This window comes from Durio zibethinus, chromosome 13 (assembly GCF_047325235.1).
Source record: "Durio zibethinus cultivar Kanyao isolate XHJ-2024 chromosome 13, ASM4732523v1, whole genome shotgun sequence".
NCBI classification, from domain to species: Eukaryota; Viridiplantae; Streptophyta; class Magnoliopsida; order Malvales; family Malvaceae; genus Durio; species Durio zibethinus.
In genome coordinates, this window is record NC_143174.1 from 12375091 (window position 1) to 12398417 (window position 23327).

General features: G+C 34.6%; 1 protein-coding gene and 2 pseudogenes across 2 annotated transcripts; 2 read left to right on the top strand and 1 right to left on the bottom strand.

Moving 5' to 3' along the window:
• The first annotated feature begins 184 nt into the window (after nt 1–184).
• LOC111302838 (putative cyclic nucleotide-gated ion channel 14) lies at nt 185–22441 on the top strand (annotated as a pseudogene). The gene is made up of 9 exons (XR_016326471.1): nt 185–319; nt 2344–2464; nt 3527–3611; nt 4667–4750; nt 4875–5157; nt 5381–5502; nt 6050–6236; nt 15110–15165; nt 20917–22441. The product of XR_016326471.1 is annotated as a putative cyclic nucleotide-gated ion channel 14 (transcript).
• On the top strand, nt 7936–10364 carry LOC149515351 (uncharacterized). The gene has a single exon (XM_089741872.1). The coding sequence runs from the start codon at nt 8863–8865 to the stop codon at nt 9502–9504; it is 642 nt and encodes a 213-aa protein (XP_089597998.1). The 5' UTR covers nt 7936–8862; the 3' UTR covers nt 9505–10364.
• Nucleotides 18779–20410, bottom strand: LOC149515352 (uncharacterized; annotated as a pseudogene).
• Nucleotides 22442–23327: the final 886 nt, after the last annotated feature.

The following is a 23327-nucleotide window of genomic DNA, read 5'->3' on the forward strand; positions in this document are numbered from 1 at the left end:
TCTGCTTAGGAAAAAAAAAAAAAAAGCTTAAGATGACCTCTATAAATTTATTGAGAGATCATTACAGGAACTCTGCTAAAAATTCATGCTTTTTCTTTTTGTGTTGAGGTGTCGTCTGGGTCTGCCTCATTGCTTTTCTGCTTCTACACCCCTGGGATTTACTTCTTTGCTGCCCGGCTATGGGATCTTCAATACTTGATGACTGTGGGTCCCATTTGGCATCATCTCTATTTGCTACTGTTTGAATGAATCTCTCCAGCTGTGATGCACCTTCCTCAAACAGTAAGGATTGAGGAGCTGCGTCAAATGCTTCTGGCAGGTACTTAGATCTGTTCTACAGAAGTTGATGTTTTAGGGTCCTTACAAGAGTGGGATTAGTAATTAACAGATTTAATTTCTTTGCAAACTTTTAAAAGTGACAAGAAAAAGATTAAGAAGGATTAAGAAGGCTGTGTAAAGTTACTTACTGTTTGTTCAACGTATTTTTGGTTATTTAGCTGGCAAGCAAGAATAAATTTGGAGTCATCTACTTGTGTTGGAAAGTTGGGATGCTGAACTCGCTTTTCTTCCAAGTGTCTGCATCTATATCCTGATGATTATATGTGATAAAAAAGAGTTTTTTTTTTTTACTATTTAATTAATTTCTTTCCTTTTTTTTGGGGGGGGGGGGGGGTGGTGGGAGGGGGAAGGGTGGTTGGGGTGGGAAGGTGTCTTTGTAGGGTGTCTAAAATGGCGGGTTTTCTGGGATTATTGGCTTTTAGCTGCGGAACTTGATACAAGTTAATCATTGATTTGTCCACCCCGCTATATATTGGCTGCAAAACAAGTATAGCTGAAGTGAAATGCCAGTTCTCTTTGGGCTCTACTGGAGGATGGTTAACCTACCAAAATTTGGTGGTTGTGTTTGTTTTAACTGCACGAATTTGTCTACCTGTTTATGGTCATTGCATAGGAAGATTAATCTTCATTGGGCGTCTTTGAGTGGTAACGTTTGCTGGAACGTTCCATCATGTTTTGGCCCCGTGGAATGTGTCAGCAAGAGTATGATAAAGTTTTTCATTTTAGTTTTTCATGGATTGATCATATTAGATTGGGAGTTTATAACTTTTAAAAAATTTTTAATGATAAAAGTCCAACAAATTAAATCTTGATATATTGGATTTGTTTGTGATTTTTTTTTTTTTTTGGTATTGCATGCAATATTGCAATGCCATATGCTGGTAGCCAAATGAGGAATACACATTAATATCGTTCCCGCTGAAGTTTTTGTGAAGTATGATTGCAATGCTCATAGTCAGCTTGGGTCACCATTAATTTTAATCTCCCCTTGAATTATTCACCAAGATTTCCGTGTGTTGATGAATGGCTGAACGTATGGTTCGTTAGAAACAATTGTTGATAGGCGTGTAAGCCTCCACTTGGTTAATGCTATATGCGTTATTGATACTGAAATTTTAAAATTCCACCGGAGACTCTTCGAAGAGGGTAGGTGGCGGTGAACGTCCACGTCCTAGGAATGGAACAGATTATTGACTCATCTCGTGGTTAACGTGCTAATTGTGTAGAAAACTCATATCTTATAGTTGCTATTCTTAAATTTAATTACTGTATTTTGTGAAGTATAAGAAATATGAAAATTAATTTTCAAAGTGTTACATTAAAAAAAAAGGAGCACATTTTGGACGAACGGAATTCTATAAATTTATTATGAGTGTGTTGGAAGGGATCTTATTTAGCATTATTAGGTCGGCAGAGAGAAATGAAAGTGAAAGTTGTAAAAATTTACTCCCTAAGGAAAGGAACTAAGAAAGTAATTGATAAGCGTTTTCTTTTGTAACGCCAATGCCATTGCACGTGTCCGAACCACATTATGCAAGGTAAAGAGTAGTAAAAGCAATTGACTGGAAAAAAAATCACCGCCTCCATGGATTATTATTTAGGTTAAAATATATCATTAATCATATAATTATGAAAGTGTTTTTAAAATGATCATCTACTTATTAAAATTTTTAATTTAAGCATTAAAATTTAAATAAATTATTTTTTATTATTTAATCGTTAATTTTTGATAACATATTTAATGATATCATATCAATTATCATTGTCACGTCATTTAATATGTCATGTAATAATATTGATATGATATTATAAATTTTTAAAAAAATAAATTTTAGTTATATATTAATGTTATGTGATAGTTAATAGTTGATGTGTTAATTATATTTTTATATAATTATTGAATAAAAAGAACTCAAATTTTTATAATTAAATTAAAAAATTTAATAGTTTAGTGATTATTAGTACATAATTAAAAAGCTAATTGTTTAATTTCCCTATTTTTAGGGAAACGGTTTCCGCCATTGTGGCTGCAGATGTGGCAAGAATTGGTTGGACAACGACCTCAGCTGTGGAACCTAAAAATACTGCTATAAACTTCCAGTAACGAATCATGCCGGCCTGCCTGGTGCGTCATCACTATTTCATTAAACCTCCGGAAATCAAATTCATGGAAGCACAACACAACACAACATAACAGCAACAAACTCTTCTCTTATTAATGCCAAAGTCTTTTAAATTAGTATTTTATTTAGTAGTACTACTACTACTTGCAAACAGCAAAAAAGGAATAACGAACTCACACCAAATCTGCTAAAATATCTTCCTTTCTTGGTTGCTGTCTCTAAACTCTGTCATGGTTTGAGCATGGATTCCTCTTTCTCTCTTCTCCTTCTGTTCCCAAAAGCATGCATCGAATTAAGCCAAGATACTTTTTCTTTTCAGTTAAAAAAAAACCTTTTGCTGATATTTACAATGTTGGTTGATATGAGGAGCGAATGAAGATCTATCTTTTTCTTTTTTCCTTTTTCTTTTCTAGAAGTAAGATAGACTCTCTTAAAGATGGGAGTTTCAGATGATTTTTGTCGCAGTTGAGATGCACCAATTTCTCTTGTCTATGCTTGTTTTCACTTAACTTGTGTTGTGTGACTAAGATTACAAGGATGGAGTCCAAAAAAGATAAACTAGTGAGGTAATCCCTGCAACATTCCCTGTTTTTCATTTCCCAATTTCATTTTTCTTGATGCTGCATTTTGAATTTTCGGGTTAAATAATAATGGCAGTACATATCTAGAGAAGCCACTGCCAGTATACAAACCAACAGTCACTTTGTTGAAAACTGAAGGAGGTCATAGTGATAGAAATAGTAGCAGCAGAATTACCAAATTTGGAAGGTTTGAGGTTTTTCCAGAGGATCAAGAGCCATGGAGGGAGAGAATTCTAGATCCTGGTAGTGAAATTTTCTTGCAATGGAACAGGATTTTTCTCTTTTGGTGCTTAGTAGCTCTATTTGTTGATCCATTGTTTTTCTACCTGCCTTTAGTAATCAACAAAAAGACACTACATCTTGTAAGGACACTGATTTGAATTTAGGAATTGTTATGACATGTTTTCGGACACTTGCTCATGCATTTTACATATTGCATATAATCATCAAGTTCCTGACAGCTTATGTGTCGCCTACTTCCAGAATTTTTGATATGATTGCCATGCGGTATTTGAAATCAGATTTCTTCATAGATCTAGTGGCTGCCCTCCCTCTTCCTCGACCTGAGGTAAGCAAAAATCAATTTGAATCGACTAGACCGACCGAAATCAAACGAATTCGGTTGAATCGGTTCGGTTTATTCGATTTTAGTTATAATCGATTTTTTAAATCAGTTAAATTGATTAATTCAGTCGGTTTTCAGTTTTTAAAATTGATAACTGTATTAACCAAATTAACTAACTTTCTAATAATTAAAATTAAAAAAAATTGAGATAAATATTTTTATTTATTTTTTTTTGTAAAATATTGTTGAAATTATTAAATTCTTTAGTAATTTAGTTTGAATGATACTAAAGTTTGAATTTTATTAAATTGAATTTGTGGTTAAATAATTATTAATAATAGGAAGAAAAATGATAAAAAAAAATCGGTTATTTAACCGAACTGACCAAACCGAACTGATTTTAGTCAGTTCAGTTATGGTCGATTATTTAATAATAATATTCGGTCGATTCGATTGTTTGTTAAATGAAAGTCGGTTAAATCGATTATTAATTTTTTCAAACCGAACCGATCGAACCAATCATTTACTCACCCCTACCTCAGGTACTTTTTCAGTATTTTTCCTTTAATGGTTTGTAACGTTGGATTCATGTTCACTTAAATCAAATGGTTTTAATTGGGTTCTTCTAGAATTACATGAAGGCCTTTGATGTCAAAGATTGCAAGTGATGGTCTGTTTGTTTCAAAGAGGCTGTTATAAATAGAACTCCAATATTAAAAGTACAGTTTGAAATCATCTAAAGTAGCTAAGATTGGTGTAAATGTAGAAAGCAACAGCTGAAATTTGATGAGGTTATAATGCTTCTTTCATAAGGTTCAATGTTTAGAGTTGAATTTTGATTAATGAAGAAAAACTCATACAAGACTTTTTTTTTGGTTTTAAGAAAAGATGTTTACTAGTCTGTCAATTGTGAAGTTAGACAGATTAACATCAGTTTATTCCTTTTCCTTTCTTTTGGCAGATTGTGATATGGTTCATATACTAGCAATTAGAAGCTCCAATGCTGATTATTCTAATAACGCGCTCCTTTGTATTTAATCTTCCCTTTAAGCTCTCAGATTGTCAAAGCCACTGGAGTTGTCACAAAGTCTGGCTGGGCTGGGGCTGCATATGATCTCTTACTTTACATGTTAGCTAACCATGTATGTAATATTTTCTTACTCGAATTTCATTTTTTATCAGTCAGTGTCTTTGCTCCCATTTTTAACCGTATCTTGCCAACTTTAAAGTGTAGACATACAAATAATTTGGCTTCTCTTCGTGTAGGAATTAGAGGCATCATGGTATTTACTTTACATTGAACGACACGCAACATGCTGGAAATCTGAATGCAGAAAAGAGACTAGCCCTCTGCAATGCAATCTTCATTACCTGGATTGTGGCACATTGAATGACGGTGATCGCCAGAAATGGGAAAACAGTACTGTTGTGTTTAGTAAATGTGATACCAATAATGATATCAGTTTTGACTATGGGGTTTTTGAAATTGCTTTGACAAAGCAAATATTCTCCTCAGACTTTCTTCACAAGTGTCTATGGTGGGCTTGCAGAATTTGAGGAATGCCTAGTGAACATGCTGTACAAAAGATTACCTGTTTTTCCGTTCTAAAGGTTTGTATGATATTAATTGTATTTATCTCTGATAACTCTAGGTTCCACTTTTTTCTATGGAGTAACGTCATATTTCCTGCTTGACTCGGATGGCAAATAAAAATGGTTACATTATCAAATAACTTATTTATGGAAAAGTTTGGTGTATAACTCTGCTTTCTGAATTTTCAGTTCCTATGGACAGTCATTAAATATAAGCACATTTATGGGGCAAACCTTGTTTGCCATACTGATTGCCATCTTGGGTCTAGTTCTGTTTGCCCATTTAATTGGAAATATGCAGGTATCGTGGAAGCCCTGTATAAAATTCTAACTGCGTTTGAAATTGGATCAATATATTCAGTGTTAGTTATTCTTCTATTGATGTTTGTTTTCTTAGTGGGTTGAACCTATGGTTTCCCTCCCTTTAGATCTATAAAGCTTTGTTTAAATGTTTTCTTTCATACATTAGAATGAGTTACCTCTGGTTAGCTCATCTCTTGTTTCCTGCTGTTCTCACCTGTTTCAACCTATAGCAGAAACAGAGTGCTCACCATGGCAATAAGGATTTACAACTTCTTTTAACATGCTTAGGTGCTGATCATACATTCATTACATAATATCATCAGATAAGGAGTAGCAGTAAGGATTTCAACGTTTTATGACTAGCTTAGGCCTTGATTATATACTCATTTACATCTGTATGACAGTGCATTCAAATTTCTTAACCAAAATCTATACAATGTAATGATTTGTATAAGATAAGGAATAGCAATATAGATTTTCTGACTTCTTATAACTTGCATTGGCCTTGGTCATATATTCAATAACTATTTTTTTATGGCATTCAGACCTACCTACAATCCATCACTGTGAGACTGGAGGAGTGGAGGCTCAAGCGACGAGACACTGAGGAGTGGATGAGACGTCGCCAACTCCCTTGAGATCTGCGAGAACGTGTTCAGCGTTTTGTTCAGTGTAAGAGGCTTGCAACTCGACATGTGGATGAAGAATCAATCTTACGAGCCTTACCTCCTAATGTAATACCCGAAAAAAAAAAAAAAAAAAAAAAGGGATTATTTTAAGTATTTTTATAAGTGAGGGACTCTTTAATAAAGAATGAGAAGTGCAGAGGACTTATTGATAAATAACCCAATTTTTTTTATTAATAGAGTTAACTTTTCAGTTTCAGTCGAGGATTAATCGTAATAAAAACAGAAACTTATTTCTTATATGTTTCTTATACAGAAAAGATCAAGTGAAAGATTCCAAGTGAAAGAAAGAACAAATCTACAAGGAGAAATTATCTGTTAGAGGTGCGTAAATAATCTTTTTCAATTTTTGGAGTATTGATGGTTAAGTCTTAAGGTGTAAATTATAATCGAGAAACCCTAAAATTTTAGGGTTTCCATTATCCCTCTTTGGTCAGATGATTTAGACTTTAATTAGAGTCAAGTTAAGTGTTGAGAAAGTTGGTAATGTGAATTTATTGCTGAAACAGAAATTTGATGGGAATAGAAAGGAAAATCTTTGTTTCGTATAAATCATGATATGAATCATATGTTTGTAGTGATGAATTAAGGTTATATTCTGTATTAAAAGGTTAAATATTACTATGATTACTATATATGGTTGGAAAGCATGTTGAATCTAATTTTTAATGAAATAAACGGGAGTCGAATTCGAGTTCTCTATGAAGAGTTATCCAATTTTTACCTAAGGAGGTGCAGGCTGCCTAGTAACAGCAGTAAGGGGGAATTACGAAATTTCCCTAAATTTTTATACAAGGATTTATAGTTTAAAGCCATATATGTTTGGAAAGCTTATCGAGTCTACTTTCCAATGAAATAAGCGGAATTGAATTTGGAGTTACCTATGAATAAATACGTAATTTTTATGAAAATGTATATAGGCTGTTTGGCAGCAGCATATGACGTGGATTACAAAAATTGTTATAATTAATCCACAAAGAATCACGAGATGAGCCATATATGGTTAGAAAGCTTGTCAAGTCTAGTTTCTAACGCATTAATAAGATTTTAATTCCGAATTGGATATCTTGAGTTATGATCATTTTAGTGAAAGTAGCGCAGACTGCCAGAATTAATTACTCGAGTTATTACTTGTTTGACTTAATTGTTTTGGTATAAGTGGCCTCAAATGGGTTGATTAATTATTGTTATGTTGGAATTATCTTGAATAGGCCACTAAATTTTGAGGGAGAAAAATTAGGTGGTGGAATCAGAAGAAGGTAAGTAAATCTCACACACTTTGCTTGTTTTCGAATCTATGAATATATATATATGTGTTTTTAAATGAAAGAATGTTTTATTTCATTATTTTCAGTGTATGAAAATAGGATCAAGCATATGATTATTTTTTATTTCTCTATATAAATGATGGATCATGCTTATGAATGGAATGAAAAAAATGATTTATATTTGAAGAATGATTTTATGATAGCTACGTTTTTATATCCCTGGGAAGTGGGATCATCGACACCAAAACTTAGTTCTACAACCCTGGCTAACGGGTAATAGTAGTTAGCGTAAGCCTTGGCTAACGGGTTATAATAGTTAGCAATGATCATGAGAATGAAATTATCGATACGGCCAATGTTACGGGTTATAGCAGTGACCGTAGCTAACGATTTGAATGATGATGATGAAATGATTTTTAATGATTGATCCATGATTTGGTTTGACTACGATATTTGAATGATAGCATATTTTGTAATGATTTACGAAGTGACATATTTTGACATTATGATTTGACAAATATTTTGAATGATCTATATGACATGTATGAAAATGATGTTTGATCCGGTAAAGTGTGTGAGCCTTTACTTACTGAGCTGTGGTTTGCTCATTCCCTATTTTTTTTTTCTTTTACAGATGTTATGAATGATAAGTATGATTAGCTTGAGAAAAGCTAGAAGAACCAAGCATTGGAGAACTACTTAGAAATATAGGATTTTATGAAGTATTGTTTATTTTAGTTGTAATACTCTACTTTGAACCTTTGGAGACTTGTTATCTAGCTATGTTACTTAATGAGAACATTTTATATTTGAGAGTTGTTCAATGGTTATGGATTAGGCTTCGTATTGCTTTGGGGTTTTACTTCAAGGTAATATGGTCGTGTTATGCCTCGATTCAGGGCGTGACAAAATTGGTATCAGAGCGAAGGTTTAAGATCCAGGAAAGGAAAGAATTGAGTTATAAATAGTGTAGAACTTAAGTATTCTTAGCATTTACACTGATAAGATTCGATTATTTTATTTTGATCGCTTACGAATTTTTTTTTCTTTGTTGGTATTAAATTAGGTAAGAATGAGTGGTAGAAATGAGACATTGGCAGACCTTGTGGGTCGAAGGAAAAGAACTGACAGGAGAATGGATGAATCTGAAACCACCAATGTTCGAGATGAGTAAATTGATATTGAAAATGTTCTTAATGCTCCGGTGACGCGGATGATTTAGTTGGAGTGTGTCAGGTGGTGTCTAATTTGATATAACAACAGCAGCAAACACAAGAGAATCTGCAACAACTCGAGACAACTTATGAATGATTTTGAAAGGTCAACCCACCTCAGTTTGATGGCGGCCCTGATCCTTTGGTTGCGGAAGCTTAGGTTAAAGAGTTAGAAAAACTCTTTAAGGCAATGCGTATCTCTGAAGATTTGAAATTAAGCTTGGCTGTCATTCAACTAAGAAGAAATGCTGAGTACTGGTGGGATACCATAAATCCCACATTTGAAGATTCAGATGAGCCTCTGACTTGGAAAAAGTTTAAAGAGATTTTCTTTGATCAATATTTTCCAGAATCAGTGAAAGTAGAGAAGGAGAATGAGTTTCTGCAATTACAGCAAAAGCATGATATATCTGTGCTGGAGTATGCTAACAAGTTTAATGAGCTGGGACGTTTCTCTACTCGCATCATTGACTTAGATAAGAATAAGGCAATACGATTCGAGCATGGGTTGAAGCCAAATATTCAATCTCGTTTGTCTTCTCACATAATTGATAGTTATAAAGATGTGTTACAGCGAGCACTGAAGATTAAGTCAGACATGAAAAGATATGAGCAAGAGAGGGGTGATAAGAAACGCTTGAGGTTTGAGGGAGATCAGAGTAATCATCAAAAGAATGTCAGAGGAAACATAAGTAGAAGTGGGAGACGAAATCTGGTATTAAGCTTGAGAAATGTGATTTTTGTGAGCGATTTCATTCTGGACCATGTTTTAAGAAAGCAGGAATTTGCTTTGAATGTGGAAAATATGAGCATATTGCTCGAAATTGCCTAAACAAGAAGAATGATGCTGTTAAAGCTAAACCAATGGAACAACCACAAAAGGGAAATGCTCGAGTTTTCACTTTAACCCGCCAAGATGCTAATGCAAATGATAATGTGGTGATAGGTACTGTTCCTATTAATCGTGTCCATGCTAATGTTCTATTTGATTCTGGTGCCTCTCATAGTTTTGTTTCTGTCAAATTTTTTGCATTTTTGAGTATTGAACCTGAGAAGTTGAATGACTCTTTATATGTTGCTACTCCTGTGGAAAAAATTATGTGTGCTGATACTGTTTATAAGAATTATGTTGTACACATAAGGGGTTGTGAACTACTAGCAGATTTGGTACAGTTAAAGATGCTAAAATTTGATGTGATCTTAGGGATGAATTGGTTATCTATACATCATGTAGTTATTGATTGTTACAGGAAGAAAGTAGTGTTTCAGTGTCCAGGACAATCAAAACTTGTATATGAAGGTCATCATTTAAGCCTTCCGTGTCAGATTGTGTTGATTTCAAGTGCCATGCAATCTCTAAAGAAAGGGTGTCTAGGCTACTTTGCCTATGTGAAAGACACTCAAATGAATGTAGGTTCACGATTAGAAGATATTTCGATTGTTAGAGATTTTTCTGATGTTTTTCCTGAGGACTTACTTGGCTTACCTCCTAATCAGAAAATTGAATTTGAAATCAATCTTATCTCTGGAACTGGACCAATATCTAAGCCTCCTTATCGCATGGCTCCATCTGAGTTACGTGAATTAAATGTGCAACTCTAAGAATTGTTAGAGAAAAAGTTTATTCGTCCTAGTATGTCACCTTGGGGAGCTCCTGTATTATTTGTTAAAAAGAAAGATGGGAGTCTGCGCTTATGCATTGATTATAGGGAGTTAAATAAAGTGACTGTGAAGAACAAATATCCTCTTCCTCGAATTGATGACTTGTTTGATCAGTTACAAGGAGCAAAGGTCTTTTCAAAGATTGATTTACAGTCTGGATATCATCAGTTAAAGATTAAGGCAGGTGATGTATCCAAGACTGCTTTTCGAACTAGGTATGGGCATTATGAATTTTTGGTTATGCCTTTTGGATTAACAAATGCACCTGCTACATTCATGGACTTGATGAATAGAATTTTTAAACAGTATCTGGATCAATTTGTTGTTGTTTTTATTGATGACATTTTGATTTATTCTAAGAGTGATGAGGAATATGAGAAACATTTGAGGATTGTATTACAGATCTTACGGGATAAACAACTCTTCGTAAAGTTTAGCAAATGTGAATTTTGGTTGACAAGTATTAGTTTTCTTGGTCATGTTATTTCTGAAGATGAGATTTCAGTTGATCCGAAAAAGATTGATGCAGTAGTGAATTGGCCTCGCCCAACAAAAGTGACAAAAGTAAGAAGTTTTATAGGCTTGGCAGGTTATTATAGAAGATTTGTTGAGGGATTTTCTCAAATTGCTGTGCCATTGACTCGTTTAACTCAAAAGCGAGTAAAATTTGAATGGACTAAAGAATGTGAACAGAGTTTTCAAGAGCTAAAGCAACGATTGGTGTCAGCACCTATCCTTACTTTACCTTCTGATATTGGTAGTTTTACCATTTATAGTGATGCTTCTAAGAAGGGGTTGGGTTGTGTGTTAATGCAGAATGATAGGGTAATTGCTTATGCTTCTAGGTAATTAAAAACCTATGAGCAGAATTATCCGACTCATGACTTAGAGTTTGCTGCCATTGTGTTTGCTTTGAAAATATGGAGACATTATTTGTATTGGGAGCCTTGTGCAATTTATACGGATCATAAAAGTTTAAAGTATCTGTTTACACAGAAAGAGTTGAACATGAGACAGAGAAGATGGTTGGAATTAATCAAAGATTATGATTTGACCATCAATTATCATCCGGGCAAAGCTAATGTAGTTGCTGATGCTCTTAGTAGAAAGTTCATTGGAAGTATGGCTGCTTTACTTACTTTGCAACCAAAATTGTTGGAGGAACTTGATATGCAGCAAATCGAGGTGATTATACAGGGAAAAGATGTTGTTATGGCTAGTTTGGTGGTTCAACCAACTTTAATCGAAAAGATAAAATTTGCACAAAAAGAAGATAATGAGTTAGATAGAATTAAGACAGAAGTGCAGAATGGTTTGCGGCCAGAGTTTAATCTTCACGAGGATGGCACATTACGTTTTAGAAATAAATTGTGTGTACTAAATGATCTTGATCTAAAATGAGAGATCTTGGAGGAAGCACATGGGTCTCGATTCACTATACATCCTGGAGGCACTAAGATGTATAAAGATTTGAAAAGAAGTTTTTGGTAGAATAATATGAAATGTGACATAGCTCAGTTTGTGTCCCAATGTCTAGTGTGTCAGCAAGTTAAGGCTAAACACCAAAGACCATCAAAGTTGTTACAACCTTTGGAGATACCGGAATGGAAGTGAGAGCACATCTCTGTAGATTTCGTGATGGGGTTGCCTAGGTCATCTAAAGGAAATAATGCAGTGTGGGTAATTGTTGATAGACTCACTAAATTAGCTCATTTTCTACCTATCAAGTCGACTACTCCACTTGATAAACTAGCACAATTGTACACAGGTGAAATTATCCGATTGCATGGAGTTCCAGTGAGTATTGTGTCAGATAGAGATTCTAGATTTATTTCTAAGTTTTGGGTAAGCTTACAACGAGCTATGGGGACAAATTTGAAATTGAGTACAGCCTTTCACCCTCAGACAGATGGGCAAACAGAGAGAACAAATCAGATTTTAGAAGATATGCTTCGAGCATGTGTGATTGATCTAAAAGGTAGTTGGGATGATTACTTACCTTTAGCGGAGTTCGCTTATAATAATAGTTACCAATCTAGTATTGGGATGGCTCCTTTTGAGGCCTTGTATGGTAGAAAGTATAGATCCCCTTTATGTTGGGATGATGTTGGGGAAAGAAAACTCCTAGGGCCAGAAATGGTGCAACTGACTGTAAAAAAGATCAAGGTGATTAAGGAGAGACTTAAAGCAGCACAAGATCGTTAGAAGAGTTGGGCAGATAAAAAGAGAAGGGAGTTAGAATTTCAACAAGGGGATTTTATTTTTTTAAAGGTGTCACCCACAAAAGGTGTTATGCGGTTTGGGAAGCGAGGAAAGCTAAGCCCACGTTATATAGGTCCATTTGAAATTCTTGATAAGGTGGGAAAAGTTGCATATAGGATAGCCTTACCACCTCAGCTATCTGGTGTGCACAATGTTTTTCATGTATCCATGTTGAGAAAGTATGTCTCTAACCCAAGCCATGTGATAGAGTATGAACCTTTAGAAGTTCAAGAAGATTTAACATACTCGGAATATCCTATTCGAATAATTGATCGAAAAGAGCAAGTCTTAAGGCATAGAACTATTCCCTTTATAAAAGTCCAATGGAGCAATCATACACCAAGAGAAGCAACTTGGGAAATGGAAGATGATATGAAGAAACGACATCCTCAGTTATTCGAAAATGAAGGTAAATCAAGTTTCGAGGATGAAACTTTTTATAAGTTGGGGAGATTGTAATACCCGAAAAGAAAAGGACTATTTTAAGTATTTTTATAAGTGGGGGGACTCTTTAATAAAGAATGAGAAGTGCAGAGGACTTATTGATAAATAATCTAATTTTTTTTATTAATAGTGTTAACTTTTCAGTTTTAGTCGGCAATTAGTCGTAATAAAAACAGAAACTTATTTCTCATATGTTTTTTATACAGAAAAGATCAATTAAAGGATTCCAAGTGAAGGGAAGAACAAATCTACAAGGAGAAATTATCTGTTAGAGGTGAGTAAATAATCTTTTTCAATTTTTGGAGTATTGATGGTTAAGTCTTAAGGTGTAAATTATAATCGAGAAACCTTAAAATTTTAAGGTTTCCATTATCCCTCTTTGGGCAGATGATTTAGACTTTAATTAGAGTCAAGTTAAGTGTTGAGAAAGTTGGTAATGTGAATTTATTGCTGAAACAGAAATTTGATCGTATAAATCCGGATATGAATCATATGTTTGTAGTGATGAATTAAGGTTATATTCTATATTAAAGGGTTAAATACAACTATGATTACTATATATGGTTGGAAAGCATGTTGAATCTAATTTTTAATAAAACAAACGGGAGTCGAATTCGAGTTCTCTATGAAGAGTTATCCAATTTTTACCTAAGGAGGTGCAGGCTGCCTAGTAACAGCAATAAGGGGGAATTACGAAATTTCCCTAAATTTTTATACAAGGATTTACAGTTTAAGTCATATATGTTTGGAAAGCTTATCGAGTCTACTTTCCAATGAAATAAGCGAAATTGAATTTGGAGTTACCTATGAATAAATACGTAATTTTTATGAAAAGGTATACAGGCTGTCTGGCAGCAGCATATGACGTGGATTACAAAAATTGTTATAATTAATCCACAAAGAATCACGAGATGACCCATATATGGTTAGAAAGCTTGTCAAGTCTAGTTTCTAACGCATTAATAAGATTTTAATTCCGAATTGGATATCTTGAGTTATGATCGTTTTAGTGAAAGTAGCGCAGACTGCCAGAATTAATTACTCGAATTATTACTTGTTTAACTTAATTGTTTTGGTATAAGTGACCTCAAATGGGTTGATTAATTATTGTTATGTTGGAATTATCTTGAATAGGCCACTAAATTTTGAGGGAGAAAAATTAGGTGGTGGAATCAGAAGAAGGTAAGTAAATCTCACACACTTTGCTTGTTTTCGAATCTATGAATATATATATGTGTTTCTAAATGAAAGAATGTTTTATTTCATTATTTTCAGTGTATGAAAATAGGATCAAGCATATGATTATTTTGTGTTTCTCTATATAAATGATGGATCATGCTTATAAATGGAATGAAAAAAATGATTTATATTTGAAGAATGATTTTATGATAGCTACGTTTTTATATCCCTGGAAAGTGGGATCATCGACACCAGAACTTAGTTCTACGACCCTGGCTAACGGGTTATAATAGTTAACAATGATCATGAGAATGAAATTGTCGATACGGCCAATGTCACGGGTTATAGTAGTGACCATAGCTAACGATTTGAATGATGATGATGATTTACGATGATTTTTAATGATTGATCCATGATTTGGTTTGACTACGATATTTGAATGATAGCATATTTTGTAATGATTTATGAAGTGACATATTTTGACATTATGATTTGACAAATATTTTGAATGATCTATATGACATGTATGAAAATAATGTTTGATCCGGTAAGGTTTGTGAGCCTTTACTTACTGAGCTGTGGTTTGCTTATTCCCTATTTTCTTTTCTTTTACAGATGTTATGAATGATAAGTATGATTAGCTTGAGAAAAGCTAGAAGAACCGAGCATTGGAGAACTACTTAGAAATATAGGATTTTATGAAGTATTGTTTATTTTAGTTGTAATACTCTACTTTGAACCTTTGGAGACTTGTTATCTAGCTATGTTACTTAATGAGAACATTTTATATTTGAGAGTTGTTCAATGGTTATGGATTAGGCTTCGTATTGCTTTGGGGTTTTACTTCAAGGTAATATGGCCGTGTTATGCCTCGATTCGGGGCGTGACACCTAATCTCCGTGGAGATATACAATGCCATCAATGCTTGGACCTTGTCCGGCGTAAAGTTCTTCGTGCTACTTTGATTTAGATTTAGTCCTATAGTTCTGACTGCCAGCATGTTCATATATATATATATATGCCTTTTTTAGTAGTAAAATGTAAAATCTTAAGGTTTAGCCTCCCATCAATTCCATAAAAAATACACTGCTAATTTTGTGCACACATGTTAGTATCCAGAGCTGTAAATTTTGCATCTACATGCTAGATCCATTTGTTGCCACCGGGTCAAAATGTCATCTTCTTACCGGTAAATTAAATACCTTGAGAACTAATTTCTCAATGTTTCGTAGATTCGTCACAAGAGAATGCTAGAAATATCTGTGGAAAAATGATAGTATATTGAAAACTTGTGTTTTTAATCATACAAACACAATAGATTTAAATACAACTAGCTAGAGATTAAACTAGGAAACTAAATATTCCTAAATCTAATCCTTATAATCAAGGAATTGTCTATCCTGATATTCTGTCCTTAATTCTAGAGATACAAATTCTCAATTTTAGGGAGATACAGATATATACAGATTACAATCAGCAGATTACAAAATACAATCACTTGTAACTAAATGTTTTCCCACACTCTCCCTCAAGCTGTTGAATAGGTGTTTTCCATTCCCAGCTTGGAAATAATTTCCTGAAAGGTCGCACTGTTGAGGCCTTTAGTCAACACATCTGCAAGTTGACCCTTGGTTGATACATATGGGGTGCAAATCAATCCACTATATAGCTTTTCCTTTATGAAGTGCCGGTCTACTTCAATGTGTTTTGTTCTATCATATTGCACAGGATTGTGTGCAATGCTTATTACAGATTTATTATCACAGTAAAGTCTCATTGGTCCATCCCATTTGATCTTCAAGTCTTCTAGAATAATCTTTAACCATAGTAATTCACAAATTCCTTGAGCCATTGCCCTAAACTCTGCTTCAGCACTTGATCTTGCCACCACATTCTGTTTTTTACTCCTCCAAGTTACAAGATTACCACCTAGAAAAATGTAGTAGCCTGAGGTAGATCTTCTGTCAGTTACTGAACCTACATAATCAGCATCTGTATATGCCTCTAGTACCAACCCTGAATTTCTTTTAAATAAGATACCTCTCTCAGGATTAGCCTTCAAATAGTGTAGTACACGGTAGACAGCCTGTAGGTGTACTTCTTTAGGGCTATGCATAAATTGACTTATCACACTCACAGCATATGCTATGTCAGGTCTAGTATGTGAGAGATAAATAAGTTTTCCAACTAATCTCTAGTACATCTCCCTATCTACAGCAGTATCTTCATTAGCTTCTCCAAGCTTATGATTAGGATCTATAGGGGTACTTACAGGTTTACATGCGAGCTTCCCAATTTCCTTCAAAAGATCCATCACATATTTCTGTTGTGAGATAAAAATACCATGACGTGAGTGGGCTACTTCAATTCCTAGGAAGTACTTCAATCTCCCTAGCTCTTTTATCTCGAATTCTCTGGCCAAACACTGTTTTAGAGACTCTCTTTCTTTTTCATCATCTCCAGTTACAATTATATCATCAACATATACTAATAGAATTGTGACCTTACCCGAATCTGAGTGCTTGATAAACAGTGTGTGATTCCCTTGACTCTGTTTATATTTCATTCCTAGCATCACTTTGGCAAATCTTCCGAACCAGGCCCTAGGAGATTGTTTAAGGCCATATAAAGCCTTTTTCAGCTTGCATACTTTTTATGCTTCTAGATGACCCTCAAATCCTGGTGGAACTTTCATATATATTTCTTCTTCCAAATCACCATGTAAAAAGGCATTCTTTACATCAAATTGTTGAAGCTGCCAATTGTAATTTGCCGCTAAGGATAATAAAATCCTAACTGTATTCATCTTGGCAACTGGAGCAAAAGTTTCCTGATAATCCACTCCATAAGTTTGAGTGTAGCCCTTAACCACCAGCCTGGCCTTGTATCTTTCAATAGTACCATTTGCCTTATACTTTACATTGAAAACCCATTTACACCCAACTGGATGTTTTCCTGCAGGCAACTTTACCAGTTCCCATGTGTTATTTTTCTCTAAGGCCTCCATTTCTATTTTCATTGCCTGCCTTCATTTCTCATTGGATAATGCCTCAGATAATGTAGTTGGAATAGAAATAGTGTCTAGGCTCACAAGAAAATTTTTATGGGAAGGTGAAAACTTTTCAAATGACACAAAATTAGAGATTGGATATAATAGATGTTTAGTACATTCTCTAGTTCCTTTTCTAATGGCAATAGGTAGATCATAATCACTAATTTTAGGAGAGTCATGCTCATTTTGAGAAATAGAATCAGAGACCGTAATTACCTCATTTCCAGAGTTAGGATCAGGTTCTTAGATTTGCACCGGTTCAGGAGCTAAAACTTTCTTTCTTGAGTACACCTATAATTCTTTCACAAAATAAAAAATAGTATTATCTTTAGTCACAACTTCTGTGTTTGGAATGGGTTCAAATTTAGAATCAGTGTTTGACTTGGACTCTGAAGAAATGGGTTTAGGCTCAAAAGAATTAATGGGTGAAACTGTTTTGGAGGAGGATGACAAGTCAAGCAAAAAGAAGTCTTTATCCTTATCTTCTATAAATGATGTCTCCCCCTGAAGATAAGGTTGAGTAAAAAATGGTTTACTTTCTTCAAAAGTGACATCTGCAGACACATAGAACTTTTTGGTAGGAGGATGATAGCACTTATACCCTTTTTGAGTTGATGAATACCCCATAAAGATACACCTAATTGCTCTCGGTTCCAACTTTCCCCTATTATGACTGTGAACATGAACAAATGATGTACAACCGAATATCCTAGGTGTGAGGTTGTTTGTGGTATTAAAGTTGGGATAGAATTGTGAGAGTAGTTCCATAGGAGTTTTAAATCCCAAAACCCTTGAAGGTAACTTATTTATAATGTGTGTAGCAGTGAGAACAACTTTCCCCCAATAAGATTTGGGCACATTTGCTTGAAAAAGGAAGGCTCGGGTTGTGGCTAGTAAGTGGCTGTTTTTTCTCTCTGCCACTCCATTTTACTGTGGAGTATTAACACAAGATGACTCATGGATAATCTTCTTATTTTGGAAATAGATGGATAGACTCTGGTTAAAATAGTCTCTTGCATTATCAGACCTAAATCTCTTGATTCTCACTCCAAATTGATTTTGGATCATGTTTTGAAAGCTAAAAAATATACTATTCACATTTGATTTGGATTTAAGTAAAAAAACCCAAGAAATTATGGTACAATCATCTATGAATGACACAAACCATCTTGCCCCAGAAATATTAGAAACTGTAGAGGGACCCCAGATGTCACTATGAATCAAGTAAAAGGGAGTAGAACTTCTTTTGTTGCTAATTGGAAAAGATACACGTTTGTGTTTTGCAAGTTCACAAACATCACAATGAAACTCTTCAACGTTTAATCCTTTGAACAAGGAAGGAAACATGTTTTTCAAAGTTCCAAAAAAAGGGTGTCCAAAACGAAAATGATAAAGCCAGATTTTGTCTTTATTGGAAGATTGTTCAGAAAGAAATGACAAAGGTAAACTATTCTTGATATTACTTATGTTGTTGGATGTCTCAAGATAGTATAGTCCATCATTCTCCTTAGTAAGTCCAATCCTCTTCCCCGAACCCTGGTCCTGAAATTCACAGTAAGAGGGATAAAAAGTCACATTGCAGTTCATGTCTCTAGTAAGTCTTTGTATAGATATCAGATTAGTAGACAATCTAGGAACATGAAGAACATTTTTAAGAATGAATGAAGGATTAATTTGAACATCTCCTAATCCTGCCACTGTAGTAAGTGAACCATCTGCAACAGTAATTTTCTTAGTACCAGGACATAGGGTATATGTACTAAACTTTTATGAAGAATGTGTCATGTGGTCTGTGGCTCCTGAGTCAATAACCCAAGAACTCTTAATAGACTTATCTGAGACATTTAATCCATAAGAATTAGAGACTTTACCTGCACCAGAGTCCTTACCTGAGTGTGCCAAGGAGCATACACCAGTAGCCTTTTCAAGAGTTCCCAATAGGCTTCTCAGTTTCTCAATCTCTTTTTTATCCAACTCTCTTTGTTCCTGAGACTTCTCCTAGTTTAACTCCATTGCAGTCATGTGAGCTTGTCCTTGATTTCTTGGCTGTCCTCCTTTATAACCCCATTCTTTGCTTGAAGTTGAAGGTTTTCCATGTAGTTTTCAGCAACGATCTCTGGTGTGTCTTGGCTTCTTGCAATAGGTGCACCAAAGATTGTCACGATTTGAAGTTTTAGCCGAATCACCTTTCCCATTCTCACTGACTAGTAATTGTTCTAAGCTTTGGTTCTTCCCACCATTAGAGACCATAGCAGATCCTTCTACATGCACACTGTCAAGCATCACTCCTCTTCTGCTCTCTTCTGCTCTAACCATGGATATCACTTCATTTAAAGAAGGTAGATCCTGTTTTCCTAGAATTTGGACTCTGACTTGATCAAACTCAACATTCACTCCAGCAAAAAAATCAGAGACTCGATCTTTTTTAATAAATTTCTTCAAAGTTGTTGCATCTTCACTGCATTTCATTTTATGCACCGATAGTGATCCATCTCTTGCCAAAGATTTTTAAGAAGAATAGCATACTCTGTGACTGACTTATTCCCTTGTTTGAGAGCTGCAGTCTTGATCTTGACCTCATAGACTTGAGCAGCATCTTTAACTTTGGAATAGGTTTGACGAATTGATTCCCAAATGTCTTTGGCCGTGGACAAAAACATACAAGTGTCACTAATATCTGGCGTCATAGAATTCCACAGCCATGACATAACCATAGAATCCTCTTCATCCCAAGCCTCAAATTTTGGATCTCCTTTCTCAGGACCAGTGCCAAGAAGATGGCTCAATTTTCCTTTCCCTTTTAGAAAGGTTTGAACCAACTGAGACCACTTCAAGTAGTTCTTTCCATTCAACCTGTATGCAGCTTGGATATTCTGTAATTTCGCTGTGGTTTGACCAGTTGTTAATTCTCCAAATCGAGTAGTAGCTGCAGATTCTGCTATTTCTGACATGATTACCTTTCTTAGGACTGAAACAAGTATAGGCAATGAAGGCCAAAAAAGAACAAAATAAAAGTATGACAGACTTAACAAAATTTGGCTATGAAGGCCTAGAAAAAAAAATTCAGCAATGAAGGCTGAGAAATTTTCTTCCCAAGAAGAGTCTAAAGCTCTGATACCATGTGAAAAAATGAGAGTATATTGAAAACTTGTGTTTTTAATCATACAAACACCATAGATTTAAATACAACTAGCTAGAGATTAAACTAGGAAACTAAATATTCCTAAATCTAATCCCTATAATCAAGGAATTGTCTATCTTGATATTCTGTCCTTAATTCTAGTGATACAAATTCTCAATTTTAGGGAGATACAGATATATACATATTACAATTAGCAGATTACAAAATACAATCACTTGTAACTAAATGTTTTCCCACAATATCTACTGGTCAAATCCCCGGTGCGGCCCGGTGCAGGCTACACTGTTTCCTTGGGAGGTCATCCTCGGTTGTTGTGGTTCCATATTTTCATGTTGATTCCTGCTTACTCTGGCGTGCATCTTAATGACATGCAATGAGATAGCTGAAAGATATTCTTTTCAGTTAAATGCATTATAATACTGCAAAGATTATTTCCCATTAATCAGATTGAGACAGTGATTTCCAATTAAAATTCTTGACCTTTGACTTCTTCGCAATTTCAGTTCCCCTTTTTCTCACTGATGGATGGTCAGCTACTAGATGCCATATGCGAGCGCTTAGTATCCTTCTTAAGCACCCAAGGAACCTACATAGTTCGGGAAGGTGGCCCTGTCACAGAGATGCTTTTTATTATCAGAGGGAGGCTACAGAGTTCAACTACAAATGGAGGCCGGACAATTTTCTTCAATTCAATTAATCTGACACTAGGTGACTATTTGTGGTGAAGAGCTGCTTTCTTGGGCATCTTCTTTCAACTTACCTTCCTCCACAAGAACAGTAAGAGCATTAGTTGAAGTAGAGGCCTTTGCATTAAGTGCAGAAGATCTCAAATTTGTGGCCAATCAGTTTTGGCGTCTTCATAGCAAGAAGCTGCAGCACACCTTTCGTTATCATTCTTAGCATTGGAGGACATGGATGCCTGCTTTATTCAAGCGGCTTGGCGTCGACACAAGAACAGAATGATGGCCTGGAACCTTAGCATGATGGAGTGCTTCTCATGTCCTCCTGACGAGCAAGTTGCTAACTAATGAAACAGAACAAGAGGAAGAACACACTCTTGCATCTTCAAACTCTTCCCAAGTAAAACGGAATTTGGGTGTCACAATACTAGCTTCAAGGTTTGCAGCAAATACACGGCGAGGAGCTCAGAAGATGAAGGATGTTGAAATGCCCAAGTTGCAAAAGCCCGAAGAGCCAGACGACGGGTAGCTTTCCAACCCTAGTCTGTAAGGCTAGTCGAAGGAAAATCCCCATTGCACATCGTTCAACATTTTACATGGCTCATAGTGGTTGAAAAGCCTGTTGCTAGTTGGTGTGAAGGACGATAAATTGTCTATAGTTTAAAGGTTTTTTAGCCTGCACTCTTTATGTAGCATAACTATTCTTACTTGTAAGTAATATTATTCAAAGTTATGCATATATAGTTAATTTAAATGTCATAATACTACCATCAGCAATTTTAAACAGGGAAAGTCTATATATTATATACTTGATTCAAAAATCGTTAAGGTTTTCGGCCATGACCCCTTTGGACCCTTTTTTTTTTTTTTTTTTTTTTCATGTTGCATGTGCTGATTGCCTAAATATTACTCAAGTGCTCTTGCCCTCAAACCCAAACCCTTGGCGTGGCCTGCTTACCTTGTCCAAAAGTAAAATCAGATGAAGGATCGGGCTACAACAAAGTTGATCCGTCTCTACATGGGGCTTTTTATATCAGAAAATCTTAGTGGACTGGACTATGAAAGAGAAGTCAAGGAAAGGATCAAGTTTGTCTCAAACTCCTGGGAACACAACTCCTTACCACAGCATTTGCAAAGAAATCTTCATATGCCCACTAAAGACGTCTTGGCGCTAGCCATGTCAAACCTGTTAATGGGAATGTGATGTACACTTGAACTAAACGCCGCAGCTATCCCATCCAGGTCACCACCATTCATTTCCTTTGCTTGCCGACATTTAACATTATTGAATCACACGTGCATCTTGTGCACACGCCAAATGTGTACAACTTTCAAACTAAAGGCAACAAAGATGAGAAGAAAAAGGGGATTATCCGTTATATTGGACAAAACACAATGTACAAGATAGATTTTTTTGTTGGTAGTTTAGGGTGTAATGTATTTCGTATTAAATAAAAAGATTATTTGTATGTAGTTTAAGAGTGATTATTTGTATTTTTTAAGTAACTAAGTTAAGTGTTGGAGTGGATTAAATCATTTAGACTTTTTAAAAATTTTTTTAATAGGTCAGATAATTTTAAAAGTCAAACTTATTTAGTCAATATATTTATTTTTTATTTAAATCTTTTACTTTTGAAAATTTCAAAATATAAATAAAATATTATTTTTATTTTGAATAAACATGTTTGAATAGAAAAATGTGACTGTCTAATTAAATTTGTTTAAACAAAAAAAAAAAAAACTATACAGGTTGTTATAACTTTTTAAATAAAAGTTTTTTGGCTATTTATTTATTATAAATAGATTTTTCTATCTTACTGATTTCATTACTTATTATTTGAGAGTTTTAAAGTTTTGTATCCTATAGGCATAATTACCTTTAAAATAGTGTTTTTCACACCTCAAAACTATATTTCTTCTTTCTTATTATTTCTATTGTTTCAAAATTTTCTAACTTGTTTTACATATCTCATCATAAATTTGTAATTTGAGAGATAGAAAGGCATCAAGCAAGCTCATTCTTATGTTTTACGTAGTCCCTATTTGGATTTCACCACACTTAGGGTGTGGTACAATTAAGCTCACCACACTACCAATTGAATTCAATTGCCAACTCCAGTTAGGTCAAATCAGCATAAATTTCTCATTAATTTTTTTTTCAATCTTAGCTACAATAATTTTTATTAGTATTTTAAATCTCACTGTAACTAATCTTACCATCAATCCAAATTGAG

What these genes read in the sequence shown, in the direction of transcription:
- LOC149515351 (XM_089741872.1), top strand. Translation starts at nt 8,863, where the DNA reads ATGCGTATCTCTGAAGATTTGAAATTAAGCTTGGCTGTCATTCAACTA.